General features: G+C 35.1%; 1 protein-coding gene across 1 annotated transcript in view; it reads right to left on the bottom strand.

Annotated features, from left to right (window-relative positions):
- LOC141456485 (uncharacterized) overlaps positions 1-21386 on the bottom strand; it is a 638647-nt gene that overhangs the window by 63178 nt on the left and 554083 nt on the right. The window contains exon 5 of the mRNA XM_074132515.1: positions 3440-3611. Within this exon, the coding sequence (XP_073988616.1) occupies positions 3440-3610 (171 nt within the window). The 5' untranslated portion in view covers position 3611. The remainder of the gene's footprint in view (positions 1-3439; positions 3612-21386) is intronic.

Raw genomic sequence — 21386 nt, 5'->3', positions numbered from 1 at the left:
AATTGAATTAAAACAAAATTTAATTTTAATCATGATTAAATGAGGATTTTTTGTTTTTTAACGGTTATCTATTGACCGTCATAAGATCGATTATAATTTTATCAATTGCTTTGAATATATTCTGTTCAGCACAATCACCAATGGAAAGTTAGTACAACACATATGGACAATCACATAGAGCGATAGAAGTTCTTAATTCATAATTTCGTAAATCTATTTGAATACGCAAATTGAACAATATTAGTTATTAATTAAATTCAAAATCGATACAGTTAATCGATAAGCACGGAAGCTAATTTAAAATATTTCCTTAAAGGTGAAATAGAACGTTCTAAATTTGCCCTAAATCCCTTTTTTGTTTTTAACGCAGTATCGCGTTCTATATTGTGCTTGCTAAAGTGCACGAATTTGAGGCTACCATAAGCAGTGTCGAAAATAAAATCTCAATGAACTTTTTATTATTAAAAAATGTTTCAATTTAACGAAACACACGCCAGATTTCAATAAATATTCAAAAGCAAATCTTTCCTTAACAAATATTTATACATTTAAAGTACACAGAATTTTCAGCAAAAGATGTTGTAAGTCTACCCGTTATCCATTTATCCTACCATTTTTGCAAGAGTAATGATATAACAAATTCTTTGGTACATGGAAGTACAGGATGTTTGTAATTGATGTAATCTTAATGTATAATAAGATGTAACTAGGAGGAAAATAAAGATATCTCATGGAGTAAATAAATTGAAGCAAAATATTAAGGCTTAAATTCAGTGAACAGTACAAGGTGCAAGGAGAAGGTGTGGCAGTTTAGATTATTGATTCATGAATTGTAATAAATATAATTACTGTTTTTTGGAGAAAAAATTGAGTAAATAAGCAACAATAATGCAAAAAGACAACTCCCTCAGACGGATCAATGAGGTATGCCTGATTTAAATTAAATAATGTATTTCTTATTTGTTTTGTTTGAATAAAGATCATAATTATTATTATCATCATGGCTATCGTATTTTATTTCTCTAATCAGTAGCGTGGAAACTAGGTCAATGGAACAACAGTATTGAGTTTCTTAGTGAGTCAATATTATATCAATGCCAGCGCAAATTTAATACTAAAATATAAATATATTTAGCTGTATAAGTATTCGTCTGGTCGCTTGAGGTTTTCTACAAAATAGTGTGCGGAGACATTGTTTCATAGCAACAATCCTTGCAGCCTCCTCACCAATATGGTCCAATAAGACCGCTACGTCAACGCTAAAGCGCCGCAGGGGGCAGATGGTCTGGCCAGTCTGTGTGATGCAATGAGGGAGATATCCGAGCGTCTAGGTGTGAGTTTGTAATGTCTACAGGGCTAATGCTCTGATATTGCGGCTCCCTGCTGCTACGTCTTGGCGGGCTGAACTCCACACGTCGGCTTAATTCGGTCAATGAAGGCGGTTGTTATTTTTTTTCTTTTTCTTTAAATCGTCACTGTCTTGTATGACTGGTAGTGCTCTGAAAAGAGGCTTTCTTCACGTCAGTGCTGTGTACACTGCGCTTTGGCTTGCATGGAAATGTGTCAGCGATGCAACAGATGCACAAAAGTCTTTCGTACAGGTGTCAGATGCTGGGAAACGATCGCAGTTTGCTCATTGTGTTCCTCAGGCTTGTTACGAAGTCAGATTGCAAAATGTCGCTTGTTTCTCTCGCCACAAATTACCCGGATAACCGGAGTGACTTATACAAAACACCTATTCTGCTAGACAACAAAGGTGCTGTACTCACAAAAAAAAAAACATAAATTTTAGTTATCTCATGGCTGTTACCTCATTCGGCCATTAAATGAATAAACTCCTGAAACGCTTTAAAACAATTATCTTCTTTGAAGGTGTCATCACTAGAAACAACAAAGGACTCGGCTTCAGAAGAATTCTTCCTTTGAAGTTGGCAATAACCTCTACCATTCTTTAACTTCAATAAAACGTTTTAAACTGTATTTTTCCACACCTTCTAAAAATATAGCTTAATTATTTCAGTGCATAAATCAGTTGATTAAAGTAATATCTGCGATTCTTGGCCCACTGCAGATGAATCAGTGTACAGCCCACTCACTATAGCTAAAGTTTTTTGAAAGCACTGTACTAAATGTATTAAATCATTTATTTAACATCTCACTCCCTTTGCGTTTTGGCAAGATCCCAAGATCGTTCAGACAGAAAGTTTCGTCATGCAAAGATGTGCATCAGTACAAAGGCACAAACGAAGAATAGCTAGTTTTCTCTCTTTCTCTCTCTAACAATCTGTGATTAAAACTTAAGGTGGATGCTTGCGACAGGTCAAATTTGAAATGGAGTAGTGCTATGATTCAGAATTCCATGACTATACAAAAGCAAATCTTATGACAAAGTAACTACACCACTAAATCTGAGCGTAAAAGTGGGCAAAAAATATGTATTACTTTTGTCCAAAGCAGTTCCTTTACTTATTGACTGCAGTTATTTGAAAATACCACTCGAATACTGTGAAATTCTAATCTAAATTGGGTAAATCATAAGTTCAGTTTGTGAAGAGATTATGCCAATATTTCTTTATATCTTTAGTGATGATATCGTGTTAATATTTCGTAAATGTCTGATTAATATCATTATGCACGATTTTATTTAAAGATCTTCCTATAATTATTTATTTAATGTTCTGTTTTTGAATATATGATTTCCATCATTCATTGTTTATGAACCCAAGCGTCAATACACAATTTTTGTAACTTGGTACGCATTTTTGCTATTGGGCAATCGTAAAATCAGAATAAAAATACTCCATGTTGATAAAATGTTTCTGAATTCCATAATGTTATCTGTTATCTATGCGTCATTTGAATGAAATCACCAAGCAGCTATTAAAATTACGCAAACTTCGCTGACATTATAGCGATGCATTAAGATAGAAATACTTTTAAAATCCCTACACAATAAATCCATTTGTTGTTTAAGTTTAAATGTAAATGATTGTCTCAATTCATTTTTATTTTAAAAAAATCAATAATGAAGAGTTGAAATATACAACTTATTGAATAATTTTTAATAAGCATCAAACATTACTGGTTGAGAATTGAACTTAAAAATGAATAAATGAAAAACAATAATGATGATAAAAGGCTTGTAGACATAAAAAAATTACATTACTAATTGTTTGATATTGACTAAGCAGGAAATCTCCAAACTGAACTCTTGTTCACCCAGTTGTCCTACCAAATATAACTTGCAAACACGCCCAGAAACTATATCTAAGAGTTCACAATTGAGGGGTAAACGTCCACCTAATTCTTTCTTAGCTTCCTTATTATTGACTTGAGTTGTTCACTAGATTATGTCAAAAGATATACAAGAAGGAAAAACAAAGCAAAAAATATATAATTCACGTTTACAAAACAAAGTAACCACCACTAATGGAATTACCTCGATGCCTGGATCCATCTCTTTGACTGGGATAACACCTGTCATCCCACCTTTACCGCATGATACAACTTTACGGCCCAAAGTATCCAGTCCGCATTCGCACATCTTTGGACAGAAACATCTCACACTTTCCAGTGATAATGTTAGAACAGCAATTAACAGCAACATCATTCTGGAAAATAAAATGAAAAAAGGGTTAGTTAAAAGATGAATTTAAATTTTTTCAAAATAAAAATACATGGAAATGAAGCCTTTTTCTTGTATGAAAACATTTTCTTCGCAAAAAAATCGTTTTGAAGAAAATTAATTAAGAAAAACTTTATGAAAATTGGTAAACTCCTTGTAATACACTTTCTAACATGAGTTCGAATGGCATAAGGGGCAAGAGTGAGCCTTACTTAAATCTAATGGTACCTCAAAAAATCAGGTCATATTTGACTTTACAAGGGCACTACCTATATTTCCTTGGGTTGAGATTGTCTCGAATGTGAACTTTATGCCCCTTCTAAGGCAGAGACAAGTTCCAAAAGGATGCTGGGGCACTGCTTCAAAGCGTTTGGCTATTCCAGTGTTAAGGCGACAAGCCAAACCCCTATTATTTTATAGTGTGGACCGCAAGGTTAGCGCTTAGGAGTAACGACTTTATCGGGTCGGTGTTTCTCTCCTACCAATTCCCTATTTACATACTCGTATTTCTTTCCTTATCCAGCCTTAAGCTATTCCACACCCGTGGGTTCCGTTGCCAGTGGCTCCCGGTGTAGGACTTTGGTGTAGCCCACCATCTGCGGAAGTTTGGCATGCCAGTTTGGGCTTGCCTATAATCATGCTAGCGTTGTGGATCAGAGTTGCAGCAGTGAATCCTGAAAAGAACTACTATAGGAAGGAGAAGGAGATCCTACACTGAATATCGTCAAGCCAAAGAGGATAACCAAAACGACGCTAACTTTTAGCAAGCTCTGGTTACAATTTAGTCCAGTTGTTGAACAAGTTAAAAATAGCGTACCATTTATTGCATGTAGAACTTGTAATATTAAAGAAAATATAACTCAAGCAGATGGAAGTGGAAGTCTAAGGCGGTAACAACATCTGGACTGCCATTATATTGAGATGTTATGAAGAAACAGAGTAATAACGCTTAGTGTCACCGATCTAAAGAAGCAGTAAGTTTTCGGTTCAAAATTAATTTTATAACCCATCATGACGAACGTGACTCGCACACTATTTCCACTATTACAAAGAAGTATGAACATGAACACGGTTCTGTCGACTATTTAATTGTTCTTAAGAAGATTAAACATGTCTTTGGAGCGTAAAGATGAATATATAGCAATATAATTGTCTTACAGCTAAATTATGTTTATCAAGAATTTCTTCCTTCATTATTTCTTAGCCAATTTTATTTCTTTAAGACGGCGATCTACGAATTTCGGACAATCTGAGATGTATTAAAACTGTCCGGTAGGACAGTTGTATAAGGGTTGATCGTCAAAAACTGCACGAAAAAGCGTAACGTTGAAAAACACCCAACTTTGACAATTTTTTTCTCTTTTTCTATAAAAGATAAAATTCCCAAATTTTCTTTAAAATATAGGGCAAACCCTCCTTTATAACTGTAATTTTTTTGCAACCACCCAGATTTAATAGATTTCGAGAAAAAAGTTGCCGAAAATGAGCAAAAACGGCATTTTCAGAAATTGTTGTTGTTCTTGTTTAGTATTCAGTTTTGAAATTCATCTGAACTGTAGTGCAATTTATTCTTATTCAAGAAACCCAAACTAAAGTTGCTGAATGCACCATCAAATTTAAAACAAAAGTGCTGTGTAAACAAAATTTCAATGTTCGAAAAAAATAATGAACGCATCTTACTCTGGTTTAAGAATATAAATGCTTTTTTTTCAAACAAGAAACAAACTTTAAAAATTAAATAAAATGCCTTTCATTTCCAGGAGATAATTCTAACCTAGCACAGTTCTCCTCTAGCGCCAGGACCAAATGATCAGATATTTATTACTCACTCTTTTATCAGCCCTACGGTTCGCAGTTATTGAATACCATTCTTTTTACTGGTCTCTGCAACTAAGCTATTGACGGGTTGAATTGAACAGAAAAAAAGTATTGGAATAGAAAACTACGGCTGCATCTGACAATGTCGACTAAACTGACCGTGAATTTATCTTTTATTTTTTAACAAAACATCGTTTCTTTAATAAAAAAAAAAAAACTAATTATGTTTTAGTATTCAGAAATGTTTGTCATCGCCATTGTAGCTTGCACGGGATGTTCTACAAAGTTTGCCTTCATCAATAGTGGGATCAAAAGGTCGGATATTCAGAGAACAAATCGAAATAGGAATAATCTACTTAAAACCTAAACTGGGTTCGCCCACTTTCATATGCTCGCATACAAACATTTGAAGTGGCTATTAAATAACGAGACTGATGCTACTATAGAAGAACTATGCATGCGCCAAATCCTAACGACCGACAGCTGTGCAGCGTAAAGCCTTCTCTTTCGATTGCAGCGTCTCACAGTGTTTGTAGAGAAATCTGTCTGACCGGAACCGTCGTTTGTGTAAGAGGTGTTAGTTTCGTTTAGCCGAAAACATGATACTACACCTGTAGTAGAGCAAAGAATTGTCGTGAAATTTCACATGAAACTTGGTAAAACCGCTACTGAAACTTATCTTTTATTAAAAGAAGTTTATGGCGATGAATGTTAATTACGTGCGCGAGTGTTTGAGTGGTTCAAGCGTTTCCAAGATGACCGAGAAGACGTCGGAGATGATGACCGCCTGGGTCGCCCTTCCACGTCCAAAACGGATGAAAATATCGATTATTATTAATCAACATTACTACCGTGAGGTGCTTGCTTAACTCTGTGAAAGAGTAAGGAAAAAAACGATCCGATTTGTGGAAGAACAAGTCACGGGTTCTCAAACCAAGACAACGCGCCGGCTCACACTGCATTGTCTATCAAGACGTTTCTAGCCAAGTACAACATCCCAGTTTTAAGCCATCCGCCTTATTCGCCTGTGACCTGGTCCCATGTGACTTTTATCTGATCCCCCTAAGTCAAATCTGCATTAAAAGGAACACGATATCAGTCCGTTGAAGCTGTGAAAGAAAAAGCGGCACGCGTCATGCAGGAGCTCACGGAAAAAGACCTCCAGCAGTGTTTCGAACAATGGTAAATTCGCATGGAGCGTTGTAGGGTTAGGGGAGGGGTGTATATTGAAGGTGATAATAACTAAATATGTATAAAATTAAAATAAAATGTTTTATAGCAATAGTCTCGTTATTTAATAGTCACACCTCGTATAGAAAAATTAAGGCTTTTTATTTTGAAACATTTAATTAAATTGCATAAAGAAGTTTATTAAATTGATGGGCCAACTGGAGAATCCAGCTACTGGTGCTTAAGATATTTCTTGCTAGAAGGTTTTTACATCTCACTGACTGGTGACAACTACAGTGTCGTCTATCAAGAGAAAATATTGTCCGGTAAACTGTAAAAGGTCCAGGCGCCAATGGACCTCAGATGTTAACGCGCCTTGTATTAAAAACAAAATATAAATCTATAAATAAATAAAAAAAATTGGTGACAAGTCGCAAGTTCTCCTGGCACAGCCTGAGCAGTTACAAGGTCTTATAAGCTAACGACTTTTCTCACGGAGGATTGTAAACTCCGAAAGCGCCTGAAGAAAATATGTCTGAGATATTAGGGCATTTCTAGTTTTTCTTGGTATATTGTATGTTAACAATATACCGTCCGATTTACTGCGAAGCCATTACCAGTAGATTTAGAAACCTGGAAAGTCCCCAAGTGCTGGAGGATGATATATCCTTCTTATAACCCTTTCAGATTCTGACAATGTCAGGCGAAAGCCCACCACAGTTCTCAGAAAAAAAAGAATGGTGTTGCTTAGTTTCGCCTGACACCAGCCAGGAAACACTAGATTTTGTAAGTCACATTGCATCATTAAATCCCGTTAATGAACGAAAGAAAAAGAAGTCAAAAAATCAAATCGACTTTAACACTAATTTTAGCTAGAGACTAGTTCCATGCTGTTGGACTTTGTTGGTTGACCTGTAAACTTGGAAATACAAAGGATATTTTCAATGTGAAACTCAAAAGGCAAATAGAATCGATTGCAAGGTGCAGTCATGCATAATTTCCAAATATGACAGATTTCATTGAGCATATTGAGTGTTTGATAATTAAACCAACATTTGCATACCTAATAAACCATATGAGACAATCAATAACAAGCTGATTTGAGGTTGCTGTTAAACTGATTGACGTTTGAGTTATCTCTTGATTCCCTGATGAAAATACATGATTCCAGGTATTACGAAAAACATGTGGAATCATTAAGGCGATTGCTGTTTTTTTTAAACATTTATTTTTGTTGGGACTAATTGGATTATTGGTTATCTAATCCCCACTTCTAATTATCTGTTCATGACAGCCTACTGGTTTTTAAAATCTCTTTTTATTTAGCTGAAAGATTTCAATCGGAATTCTGTTAGTTTTTTAAAATTGTTTTTCAATTTCCTTTCGCTTTTTTTATTTTTTAAATACTTTGGATAAGTACTAATCTTTCAAACACACTGCTTTTAATCTGTAAACATCTATTTATAGAAGAAAAGTCAGACAATTTTGCGATATTCAGTGTTCACATTTTCTTGTTGGTTAAAAATTTTCTAAATCCAATTTCCTTCAAACAAGAAAATCTTGCGACATTTTTGAAGACCTTGACTGCAGTAAAAACTGAAATTGCACTAGTGGAGTCCTTAGCCAACTCTGCCAGCACGCTCCGCTTAAAATTCTGATGGTGTAAGATTGCAATGTTTGTAACGTTTATTTCTTATTTGTTTTAAGTGGATATAAAGTGTTGACATTTTCATTTTATTACAATATTATTTATTTATTTATTTTTTAAGTGTAATTTAGTTCTAGATTAGTCTTAAAGAATATCACATTGGTACATATGTAATTATTATACTAACGATGGAGGCTCGATAGCAACTGCTGATGTGCAGTTGCAAAATCTAGACTGCTCTATAAAGAAGATAAGATATAAGATGTTGACGGCTTTGGTCCAAAAAAGAGGAGTTCTAAATATCTGGAGACAAATCTACCACTTCAAGGTTCACTAAGTATTTGTGAGAGAGTAAATAATAATAATAATATATTTTTTTTTTTATAGAGGGGGAAAAATGCATTATGCATCATCGTGGGGAAATGCCCTCGGTATGTGGGACCCTCACTCACTAAAAGACCCGCCTCCCCTAGAGGCACAGAAACCCAACTTGGAACCACTTACGCATTACCTCAAGGTGGTGCCTCACAATAGCTCATACGAGCTCCCACCAGCCTTTATATACCTCTCTGGAACGACCGGAGTAGACGGAAATCCAGCTCCTGCTTCTTTCTTATCAAGACTGCCTTCAGAAAGGTCGTCATCCGATCACAGCAGTCTCTGTGAGAGAGCATAATCGCTACTATGTTCTCGGGTGTGATTCTCCCGATCTCTTGCTCCAAGCTCTCCCTCTCCGGCACCCATCTATCGCACAAAAAGAATGTATGATGGGCGTCATCAAGGTCAGAGTCTCCGAAGACGCATGACGGGTCTCCAACTTTCCCCATTCTACACAGGTACGAGGTGAAACACCCGTGCCCTGTAAGAAACTGGGTGAGGTAGTAGTCGACCTCGCCATGCTTTCTTCCGGTCCACTCAGAAGGATCGCCAATGAGCCGTGCAGTCCATCTGCCCCGGGTGTCCGTCCGCCACCTCTCATGAATTGAGTGATCCCTGGCCACTACCTTCGCCTCCGATCTTCCGAGGACTTCCCTTAGATCGAAAGCTATCTTTCGTTCTTGAGCCATCAAATCGATGGGGATCACTCCAGCCACCACCAGGGCCGCAGGCTCCGAGACCGTTCTATAGGAAGAAGCGATCCTGAACGCTCCTCTTTTTTGTACCGAAGCCATCTGCTTTCGGTAATTTTCCTTTTTAAGAGCGCCGGCCCAAACTTCACACCCATAAAGAAGTATAGCGTTCGTTACCGACATCAGAAGTCGCCGAATAATAATAATAATAATAGTAATAATATTATAATAATAAGTCTTTATTTACATTTTTATTACATTTGTTTTTCAATATTGAAAGTTTATTAAGTATATACTTAATTCAAACGTAATTCAACAAGACTTACTCATGGTCAATGACCATCTAAGGGGTTGTATTTTATATTGGTAACTAAAAACAAAAATAAAATAATTGTACTGAAAGTGGGAGAGAGTAAATTTGCCTTCTTTATTTAAGCGATCAAGTCCTCGAATCTATGCGGTAAATGATCTTTTGAAATTGAACACATTTTTGTAACAATCGATGGCAAAAGTCGACGAGGCAAAAAAAAAAAAATCAATTAATTATACACGAAACATTGATCGAAATAAATGAAAACCAAAGAAATTATAAAAATAAATATGAATTATCAGAAGAAGCGGACGGGAAAATGTACAATATTTTTACTAGTATGGATAAAAGTGAGTTGCACATTATATAAAGTAGAAAAACTGAGCAGATATAAAAGCTTTAGACGTACTCTTATTGTAAAGGGGAGTTACTCACTAACTTCGAAATCCAACCACGTTCATACCGAGGTTTAGACTTATTGTTTTATCTGATAGACTTTATTATCAGCCATATAGTTCACAGAATAAAAGGTAATCTTTTATTACTTCTAAATATTATTGCTAATAAGGTTTGTAAAACTAAAATTCTTGTTGCAAACTGACTTTATACCCTATGTCTAAGTATATTCTTGGTTTACGGAAACTTTTAGAACAATGCTAACTATAAATTAAAAATGTTATTCTGCACAATCAATTACCACAAAGTTAATTTACATTTAACTTACCAAGATAAGGGGCACTTGATACTTCCAGAACATTTACTTTGTTAATTTGCTGCAATTACAAGTAGTTTTCACTATACCCTAGTAATCTAATCCTTTCCGTTGCAGTAGTATACGATATATACCTACTGCTTGCATTTAAGCGATCAAACGCTAGAATCTGTGCCAGACAGTGGCGTACTTTCATGAATCCAGACAGGCATTCTTCTTACATGTTCTTATTATATAGAAAAAATTAGAATGTATTCTAATCGCTGGTTGCAATCCATTTCAAGATTATTACAATTTTTGAAAATTGCCCCTACATGTACTTCTCACATTAATGATATTAATTAAACCTATTCTAAAGTTAACAAAATGCCGACGTTTTGCACCTCTGTACATTTAAGATGATGGTGGTTGGTCAGATACCAATCAATAATAGGAAAATCATAGCGAATGGATGCGATTTGCAAACCACATGCATAGCAATGTTTCTAAGCATAACAATAATTACCATAAAGATAGCAGCAAAATAAAGCCGGATGTTTCTAAAAAATCTGTGGTGTTCATCAGGTTAAGTAAGAATAATTATTAGGATAATTGAATTTCATTCATATCGAGAAGCGAAAAAATTTAACTAGAAGCTTCCGTTTTTAAGATATTTGATAAAATTCTAAATTTTATCAGGGAATGTCTAAAAAATGTTTACTTCATGATTGAGAGAACTGTACATATTCTTCATCATCCAACACCAAGTTATCTGGTTTTATTCTTAAAAATAATCCTCACGATGTTAGCGTTGACAGAAGAGTGAACAACTAGAGATTTTATATATTATATTAGTAACATCAAAAAAATTTCTGCTGTCAAAATATTTGAAAGGAAATTTATATAGTTCTAAATAAGCTAGTTTATAGTTATTTTGGCTTTGTGGCGCACTTCTGAAATGTTCAACGACCTAACGGATTGCTTTTTAAAGATCTTTTTATAAATCGTAGAATTTGAATAGAAAATTACGATAAGTTTTGCTTACACTGTAAGATATTTAAAGGTGACAAATGATATTATCACAAATGATTTATTAAAAATAGAACGTGAAATAAAATAGAATTCTGAAAAGAAATACAGACACACTGTTGCCTAAACTTTTGTTTTATATGTTTATACACCAGGTGAAAATGTTTAATTTGTTGCCTTAAAGTTTCTCAAGCGTTATACCCATATTTATACATTACAGTATGCTACATACTACAAGTGAACAGTATACAGTGTACTACCAGCGGAATTATCACAGAGAATTAAATTTTCCAAACTAATTATCAAAACTTTCTGATTTTTCAAAAAAAAATAACAGTGATAAAATATTTAATACATACTACAAGCTGAAATCTTAACTGACTTGACCAAGAATTAAAACTGACACTATAACATACTACTCAATAAGATCCTGGGCAAAGAAGTGGATGATTAAAATGAACCCACAGAAATGCCGTTTACTCTCCGGCGGGGCTCCTGTCCACCTGTACTCTTCAACAGCAATCCTCTTCCTTGTACAGATCTGGTGCGCTACCTTGGGCTCTACATAGACAAACGATTCACGTGGAAGCCACATACTAGGCTTAAAGGCAAGCAATGACGAATCGTGCTAAACTGCTTTACAGACTACTTGGACGACGCTCCAAATTACCCATTGAACTCAAACGCTTAATATACAACATTATCCTCAAACCTATGTGGACTTACGGACTAGAGATGTGGGATTCAGCCAAACCTACAAACATACGGACTGTACAGACATTTCAATCAAAACTACTTCGACAGATAGCTGACGCTCCTTTCTACGGTGACTAACCTCACTCTTCACAACGACCTCAACATCCCCTTCGTACACCAACTCGCCAAGACTAAATATCAAAAATTCCATACTGCTCTCTCCACTTGCTTCAATCCTCTTGTACTGTCTCTCGCCTCCTCTGACAATCCTCCTCGCAGACTGAATCGCCAGCGGCCCCGTGACTTCCTTGAGCTCTGAAGACTTAAAGATCATTACATCCCGTAGAGAGTGCTACCACTGGTGTAGTTTCTCTCCTCCTGCTCTTCACGTTCCAATTAATCTTAGTACTTCCTGATTTACTTATTGTATATATGTGTATACAGATTGTAGATAACTTAATAAATTATATATTATTAAAAAAAAGAAATTCTTGGTTCATAAAGATGATGGCCAGACACAAGAAAGCTAAAGGCAGTAGAACCCTAATGTTCAAGTTCAAGGAAATACAACGAGAAGGGGTTATGGGTAGTCCTATTTTTCAAAACATTTCGAAGTGAACTCTGAGCATTATTTGGGAATTACTTTCTGAGTAAGAATTACTTTTTATAGCATCACATGCTTAGTTCAACTTACGGCATTCCTCAACAACACTGCCTAAATATGTAGGCAATTCTTCCGAGCGTGTTGTGGACCTTACTTACTCCAAACAAATTATCAACATAATGCCAGGTTATTATAAGAAAGGAATACAATGACGATAATTCTAGGACGAACATCACAGTTTTTGTGTAGCAACACCAGAAGAGAAAGGACAATGGATAAAAAGAGGAAAAAACGTAGAGCAAAATAAGTGCGTATCCTTTCAACAGGTTGGGGACACTTCACATAAGGCAAATCACGCCAGAGGCGACTACTTCTACTAAAACCTATCACTTCTGTATTTCTACCACTTACATCTCTATTACTCTTAGTCGCATGTGCTCAGCAATCAGATAGTCTAGTAACTCATCTACCTGAGTGCTACAGATCGTATTCTATATTTCTAGTTCTGATTTCTTTAATTAATTGTTCATCGTGTTTAATTCCTGTTCAGTTATTTTATAAGTAATCATTGTGCGATTAATCCTTAAGTATTAGTTTGGAAGAAAAGTTTAAAAGTTTAACTGTTTTCTCATTTTTGTTTTTTGTTTTGTACTAAGAAATTTTGAATGTTTTTCTTTAGGTGTCAAAGAAGGACAATAAGTTTCGAAAAAATTATGCTCTTTCGGAGATCAAGAGTATTAGAAATAGCTCTGTGCAGCGAAATCAAGAAATATCGGTCTGCAAGTTTTGTCCTATAACAGGGGTCGGCAACACGCGGCTTGCAAGCTGCATGCGGCCCTTTTATCCAAATTTTGTGGCTCTTCAGCCTGTCCAAAATATATTGTGTATTTTAATTTTATTGAAACGAATGAAAATTTCATTTATAAAAGTAAAGATATTTGTTTAAGAAGATTTTTAAATGTGATAGGTTTGAAATTGAATAGAATTATATTAAAATAAAGTACGTAATTATATAATACTTTCATTCAAACACTAGTGATTATTTATTTGTTTATTTACTTTGCAATATGTGAAAATAAATGTATAAAACATTTATATGTTATTGAATATCATAAAATAATAAATTGTGAATACAAATGATCTACAGAATTTGTTAACACTATCATCCTTGCGGCTCTTGGTAAGATTTATTAAAATTATTTAAGGAAAAATGGCTCTCTACTTGAAATAGGTTGCCGAACCCTGTCCTAGAAGTTAGCCAAAGACCATCGTGGAAGCTGACCTACTTGATCGGCTGGACGGCAGCAAAGTAACTGGATGTTAGCTATACGGCTGTTAAGGAAGATTTTAAGTGCATTGGGGAAAAAATAAATTAATTAGATTGAGATATTGAGATAAATTAATTAATGATATGAAAGATTGGCTAAAGTTTTCTCGTCAGGAGAATGGTTCTTCACCACATTTGCTCAACAAATACGACTCATTTTCGGATTTATTCGTGACTTGTAATGGAAAATTTATCTTAATTTATAATGGAAAACGTTCTGGAAGTGTTTAGACAAGTCTGAGTTCCCCCAACTGTGTATCCAAGTTTCTGTGTGTTGGACGACAGCACACTGGCGAATGGTATCTAATGAAAACATCAATGGAGAGAGAGTTATTATTTAGAAAAATCAATAAAACCTACCGGAAATTAGGCAAATGACAGCCGGAATGATCAACAGAAGGATTCTTATCCTTTGTCCTAACAACACTCGCCTTTGCACATTTCACAAATCACTGTCTCAAAAAAATTGAATAAGTCGGAGATCGAACGATATCTCTTAACCTCATATACTACGCAGTTCTCATGTCAACATATTACTTTTTCAAACTAACTGGTTAAATTTAATAATGAGAAAGTTCCAATCACTTTCAGGATCAGGCGAAAAAACTATCGTTTACAAGTGGGCGTGCTTGCATTGCAGTAAAGTTGCAGCTAACCATATAAACAAGAACCGGGTACAATTTTCATTGAGATTGTTTTTACAGTAATATTTGTTTTTTTTTTCCCCAAAGAGCGGAAATGATGGTGATGACAATTAGATTTTATCTGGATAAAATGAAGCACCATTTCTATATTATACAGGAGAGCTGACCTAAAACCGCTCAGGTTAAACAGCCAATATCTATACAATGTAATAAAAAAAAAAAAGAAGAGACTTACTAATAACTTTACAAATCCTTTGTTATGAAAAAATGGAATACAAATATATTATTAACATATACATCTCACTCTGCTTGAGAGTATAATCCAAAGCAGAAATATAATACATGTTCCAATCTATATCCTATTGCAGAAATACCGTGCAGTGTTTGCCTTCATATCATCCTTTACTATGTGGAAAATTCTTCCTGTATAATCCTTTCTTTTATGTGAATATATATATTTTTTTAACCAATTCTTTTTCTTTCTTTCTTTTGATTATAGTTATTTCGTTGCACAATAATCTTGGGCAAACAAAATTATTGCTTCTCAAAATCACATATTACGATTATTATAAAAAATTTCTTCCACATAACAAATAGAATCTTACTGCAAGAGTTTGATTCAATTAATTTAACGGATTGTAAAAAGTATTCTTATGTATAGTATTTCCATTTGGGGTCTGCGTTATCTGGATCAGCTTGATAAAGTTCAGATCTCTTTTTTTAAAAGATTATTGAGCCTGGTGCGTTCATCCTCCGCTGTGGCTATTAGGACGGAAGTAGGTATTATTTCTATATCATGGATTAATAGCATTAAAAAGTGTTGTGAGATGGCTGAGGCACATAGCGTTGATGGAAGATAGCAGACTTCCCAAAATATGCTTTAAAAAGCTCTTGGAGGTCCATTTGGTGGGGAATGTTGATAAAAAATATAATTGAGTGTCTCAAGTCGTGGAACTATGTAGGATAACGGATTGTTCGAATTTGCTTGATATAGCTAGGTTGGAGTCTTTCCTGGATGTTGATTGTCATGCGGTCCGCCGAGTCGCAGCAACATATTTACGAGCCGGGGATCTTGAATTGTTGGCAAATTCCTCATTTTCTAATTTCTATAAAAAGCTTAATCTCATAGAGGGTCCGCAGCCTTACTTGCTCAGTGATAAAGTAACTTTCGGGTTTGTCCGATTGTTTGCACAATTGAGACTGACGGGAAAGCACGTGGGTAAATACTCAGTGGCAGGGGGTAACTTGGTAGTCAGATGGGATGGGCAGTGCGAAGAATGCGGCCTTGTGGATGATTTCATGCATTTTCTTACTCAATGTCCCAAATATGCCACCTGTAGGCAGAATTACCCAATCCCTGTTTGTGATAACATGGAAGAGCAAGTAATCTCTCTTTTAAATAGGCAAAATAAATCCGACATCCTAAACATTTGTCTTCTTCTTCTTCTTCTTCTATGGGCACTACAGACCGAGACGGTCCATGGCCTGCTCTATGCGGGTAGACCACTCAACCCTATCATTCACCAGGTGGGCCCTCAAACCTATCTTTCTCATATCCGTTCTCACATTGTCCACCCACCTGGTCTTCGGACGTCCCCGGGGGCGAGAGCCGTGCCACTTTCCTTTTAGCACCTTTGATGCTATCCTTTCCTCGGACATCCGGCATACATGCCCATACCATTTCAGCCGCTGGGCCTTCACAAACGCGGTGATGCTTGGCTCCCCATACAGGGCGTACACCTCTTGATTTGGCCTTCTTTTCCAGCTCTGGTTTTCCCTTTTCGGCCCAAAGATCCGTCTTAGGACTCGCCTCTCGAACCTGTCAATCCTCTCACAAGCTGCCTTATTCAGTGTCCATGTTTCGCTTGCGTAGGTCACGACAGGCCTTATCAAGGTCTTATACATCTGGATCTTTGTTCCTCGGTTGACCAGGCTGCTCCTCATTATTTTATATAGACCGTAGTACGCTCTGTTTCCCGCTGCTATCCTTCTTCTGACTTCTTCTTTTTCGTCGGCTATGTCCGAAATGATAGAGCCCAGGTAGGGGAAGTTGGAGACAACCTCGAACTCGTAATCCCCAAAGACGTAAAACGTCGCGGGATGCACCTGAGGCTTCCTCCTAGCCACCAGCACTTTCGTCTTTCCCTCATTAACGCGGAGCCCGACGCGCTTGGCTTCTCGCTCCAGCGTGACGAAGATACTTTTTACGGCTGCCAGGGATCTACCAATGATCACCACATCATCCGCATACGCCATGATCTGAGAGGTGCGATCAATCAGCGTGCCATTGAGGTCCATCTCAAGAGTCTTGCTTACCTTGTGCAGCAGACAGTTAAACAGGAGGGGCGACATCGGATCTCCTTGCCTGAGCCCGTTTCCGATATCGAAAGCATCCGAAAGAGTCCCGCTGGAGATAACTAGTCCTCTAGAACCTCGCAGTGTCATTTAAACATTTGTCACCTCTTTATAAATCTGATTGTGGAAAGAAATCTAAAATAGTTGATTGGATTGGTTAATGTTAGCTGCTGATTTGTTTGTTTTTATTACATGCTAATACTGCAAAAATATGTATTATTTCTCTTTAAATGTAGTAAAAGCTATTCCTGTAACCAATTTTTGTATATTGATTACAATAAATATATATTGATATTGAATTAATTTAACGGATTTCCTTTATATTCCTAAATGTTTTTGGTATTCTTCTTTTTTATAATTAGTTAAGTTTTTATTCTAGTTAAAGTGGAAATTCAGTGGATTTTAGATTTGAGTACAAGTGTTGGTATTCTCCCCTACTCTCCTTGTTGGCAGTGACAGAAGCTCAATGCGTCACATGTTAAATCTAAATATCAGTTCCCTTGGGAATTTGAATCTTCTTTTTTTCAAGTTGAAGAAAGTATTAGAAACAATTCAAAATTTAGGTTTCAATGAAAATATCTGTTTTGAAGCCCTAAGATTTGGAGGGGTTTTTTTCCCCCCTTTAGAAAACTCTGGTCATTATGTCTGTTTCAACAAAATTTAGACTTCAACTGCATAAAAAACAAATTCTCAATTAAGTGGTCTGTCAATTTGGGAATAAATATTTAAAGTGAGCAAAAGTAGAGCGCTTGTTTTAATGAACATCACAAAGAGAGAATAAATTGTGCTTGCTTTAGCTAAAATAATACGGTCCACCGTATTTTGCTGAGTACAACTAAATTAAATAATAAAATGAAGACCTAAGTAGATAAATAAAAAGTACAAAAAACATTATAAATAAAATGACAGAATTAATTAAAAATGTAAAATAAAACTGTATGAGTGTGCAATCAGTGAGCTAAGAAGAATTGATAATGATAATGATTTACTCAGCTTTGGGTTAGCATTTCCTCGCTATCATCAAAACCCTCAAATTGGCTGTGTGGAGAAACTTCTTGCTTTCTATCTAACTTTAAGCACTAACTCGTCAGTCCCACTTCATACAACAGTTAACTAATCACAACAACCACCTTCCTAGTTTATTAGTATTTTCTTCAAGTAAAACTACAACCAAACGTTAAATTCAACTTTATGATATCTTATTTACTTAATAAGTATATTCATATTCAAAACACAAATACTACTGCATTATATTAAAATGTATAAATTTCAAGCTAAATTTTTGTAACTTAAAACACAAACAAAATATGACTTAATAAGAGAAACCCAAAATACTGTATACCTCCGGCTACCTGCAGTTGGGTGGGATTGATAAACAGAACGCGTGGACAAAGTAACTGAAGCAAACCAGAAACAGTAAGCGTCTTTTTGTACTGAAGGTGGAAGTGTTAACTAGCAACTCCTTCTCTTAGAGGTTAGAGGAACTAAAAATATAGGTTATAATTTGTTATTCCACTTAACAAATAACCATAACATTCGCTAACCAGAATTTTGAGATAATCTCAAACGATATTCAGTTAGTGCTATTTAAGTTTAAATAATTCATCACTTAGCGCCATATCGCTAAGCACTGGCAGTATCCATAAGGTGGAAACATAGTGGAGCGGCGAGCAAAACGGCGTTTGATAGTTGCTTCAACTCCGACAAGCAGCGAGCAAAGAGTCGCATGCACATAGTGACGAGTTTAGTCGCGTTTCTCCTTTCGACAAGACATGATGGAGGAATTATTTCTATACGAAAATTCTTCCTTAAAAATTTGGTATTTACAGCTGGAGCTGCAGTGTTCTTGATATAAACAGGGCTAGGACATGAACATGGTGAATTCCATCACTTGTACCAACAACTTCAGGAGCATCGTGGCAAGTTTCATGCGTATTTTCGAATGTCTGTTTCAACATTTGATTACATACTAACCAGTGTTGAAGGCATGCTAATCAAGAGAAGGACGAATTTCAATGTTAACCCCATTAATCCAGTCCCATTTCTTATCCAACACAAAAATCGGTTGTGATGTAGAAGATCCTTTTGGTCCCACAGAGGTTTCTTTAAAATAAACTACACCAACACCCATTTTAACCTAGAAAATTGAGCGCGATGAGAGCGAAGAAATCAAACATGTCACAACGCGTTGCTCTACTCTCCCTAGATAGCGTTGCTCTATCTTCGCTTTGCTCCCCACTATGCGCGGTCCCACTATGTTAACTTGTGTTTGCTCTTCGCTTTGCTCGCCGCTCTACTATGTTCCCAGCCTAACCGATTATTTTCGCTCAATCCATTGGCTTTATTTCTACATTTGCCTGTGGTATCTTTAATTTTGTAAATAATATGTAAGTAGTTAAATTTAGTGTTTCGAGTATCCGTTGACATGAAATACAATTTAGTGAATGAATTTTCAATTTCAAAATAAGGACCTAAATATATATTTCTTCTCTAACCATCAGTGTACTCTAAGTCCTTTTACTTCCTTCTTAAAAATAAACCTAATAAATGATGTTAGCGCTGACTGAATAGTGAACGTTAGAGTAAACTAGATAAACATTGAAAACATTGAATGTACTGCATAAAATATTATAAATATTAATTATAAAGTTTGGAAATAGGAGAAAAGTATTTGGAAAAATATCCTAAATTTAAGGATATCTATAGGATAATAGGAATTATGGTTAAAAAACAGTGGAGCGCCATAATTTTTGAAGAAAATGTTTTATAAGCATAATAAATCTAAATGGTAATGTGCTTCTGGTTTGGAGATTAGACTATCACATAAATACAATCCTGGAATTATATAATTTATGGCTGTATATATGATATCAACACCACCTGGGAAATGCTTTTTTTCTAAAGAAGGTTCAATATATAATCCCTTTATTTATATATATTTTTTTCTTATTAGAAATCTAAGCAAATTATTAGATTATGCGATTAGTTACTCGCAGATAGTTTTTTTTTATGCACTATTTTTCTTACTATCTCTCGGTGGGTTTATATTAGTAAAAATTATACTAAATTAAATATTATTATTTTGAGTCTAAAAATAACGACGCCACTTTCTTTTATTGAAGTTAATTGTAACTAAATTTGTTTTTAATTTAAAATTTGAACAAAAGAAAGATTTTCGACTTCATTATATTACATAATCATTTGCTTCAGTTTAGTGTTGAAGAAAGCATGACATAACAGTTCCCTTTGAATCCCACCAAAATCAATAAACCCTAAAAAAAACGTTTTTATCCAAAATGATAGGCCTGACATAGTACATCGTGTCTAAGTTAAAATGGAATCTTCTGAAAAGATAAAGGTTTTTCGCATTAATTTGAATTAATATAGGCGGATGTAGCTGAACTGTTCAAGATTAGTGTTTACCTTACAGATTAGGTTGCTTGGAATGTAATTTAGATAAAAGGGGGAAATATGATTATATCTTAATGTTACACCTAACCTGAATTCTAAGGAAAGCTTTAATGTTATTAGAATTCAATCAATGTTATCTCTTTACCCTAACGTTTATTTATAAATTTGGTAGATTTTGCTAACAAAGTTAATGATAGACTGCAAACTAGCTTAACTTTTTTCGCTAATTAAAACTGTCCGGTTGAACAGTTAGTTGTATAAAGGAGATCGTCAAAAAGTGCATGAAACAGCATAACGTTGAAAAACACCATAATTTGACAATTTTTTTTCTATTCTTCTATAAAAGATTAAATTCCCAAATTTTCTTTATAACAAAGGGCAAACCCTTCCTTCTTTATAACTGTAATTTTTTTTGCGACACCCAATAATTGTAGAGAAAAGTTAGGCTCCATAACTGGTATAAATTGCAATGTTTTAGTAATATTAGTTGTTGAGATACAAAAGGTTAAATTTGGGAGGTTTTATAAATCGTTCAAATGCCAAACCTCTATATCTTTCTTCGTATTGTTCCGATTTTCATGAATTCTTTACCGAGTTGTAGAAAAAAGTTTGCTCTATAACAGGTATAAATTGCAATGTTTTAGTGATATTAGTTGTTGAGATACAAAAGGTTAAATTTTGGAGGTTTTGTAAATCGTTCAAATTCCAAACCTCTGTATCTCTCTTCGTATTGTTCCGATTTTCATGAATTCTTTACCGAGTTGTAGAAAAAAAGTTTGCTCTGTAACAGATATAAATTGCGATGGTTTAGTAATAATAATTAATGAGATATAGAAGGTTAAATTTTTAAGGTTTAGTAAATCGTTCGAATTTCAAATCTCTATATCTCTCTTCGTGTTGTTCCGATTTCAATGAAATCTTTACCGAATTTTAGAGAAAAGTTACCTCTAAAACTAGTTTTAATAGCAATGTTTCAGTGATAATAGTT

This window comes from Rhodnius prolixus, unplaced genomic scaffold, assembly GCF_049639745.1.
Source record: "Rhodnius prolixus isolate KJV_2025 unplaced genomic scaffold, Rpr scaffold_4, whole genome shotgun sequence".
In the NCBI taxonomy this organism is placed as follows: Eukaryota; Metazoa; Arthropoda; class Insecta; order Hemiptera; family Reduviidae; genus Rhodnius; species Rhodnius prolixus.
Note: the sequence above shows the minus strand (reverse complement) of the source record. Positions and strands in the feature narration are given on the sequence as shown.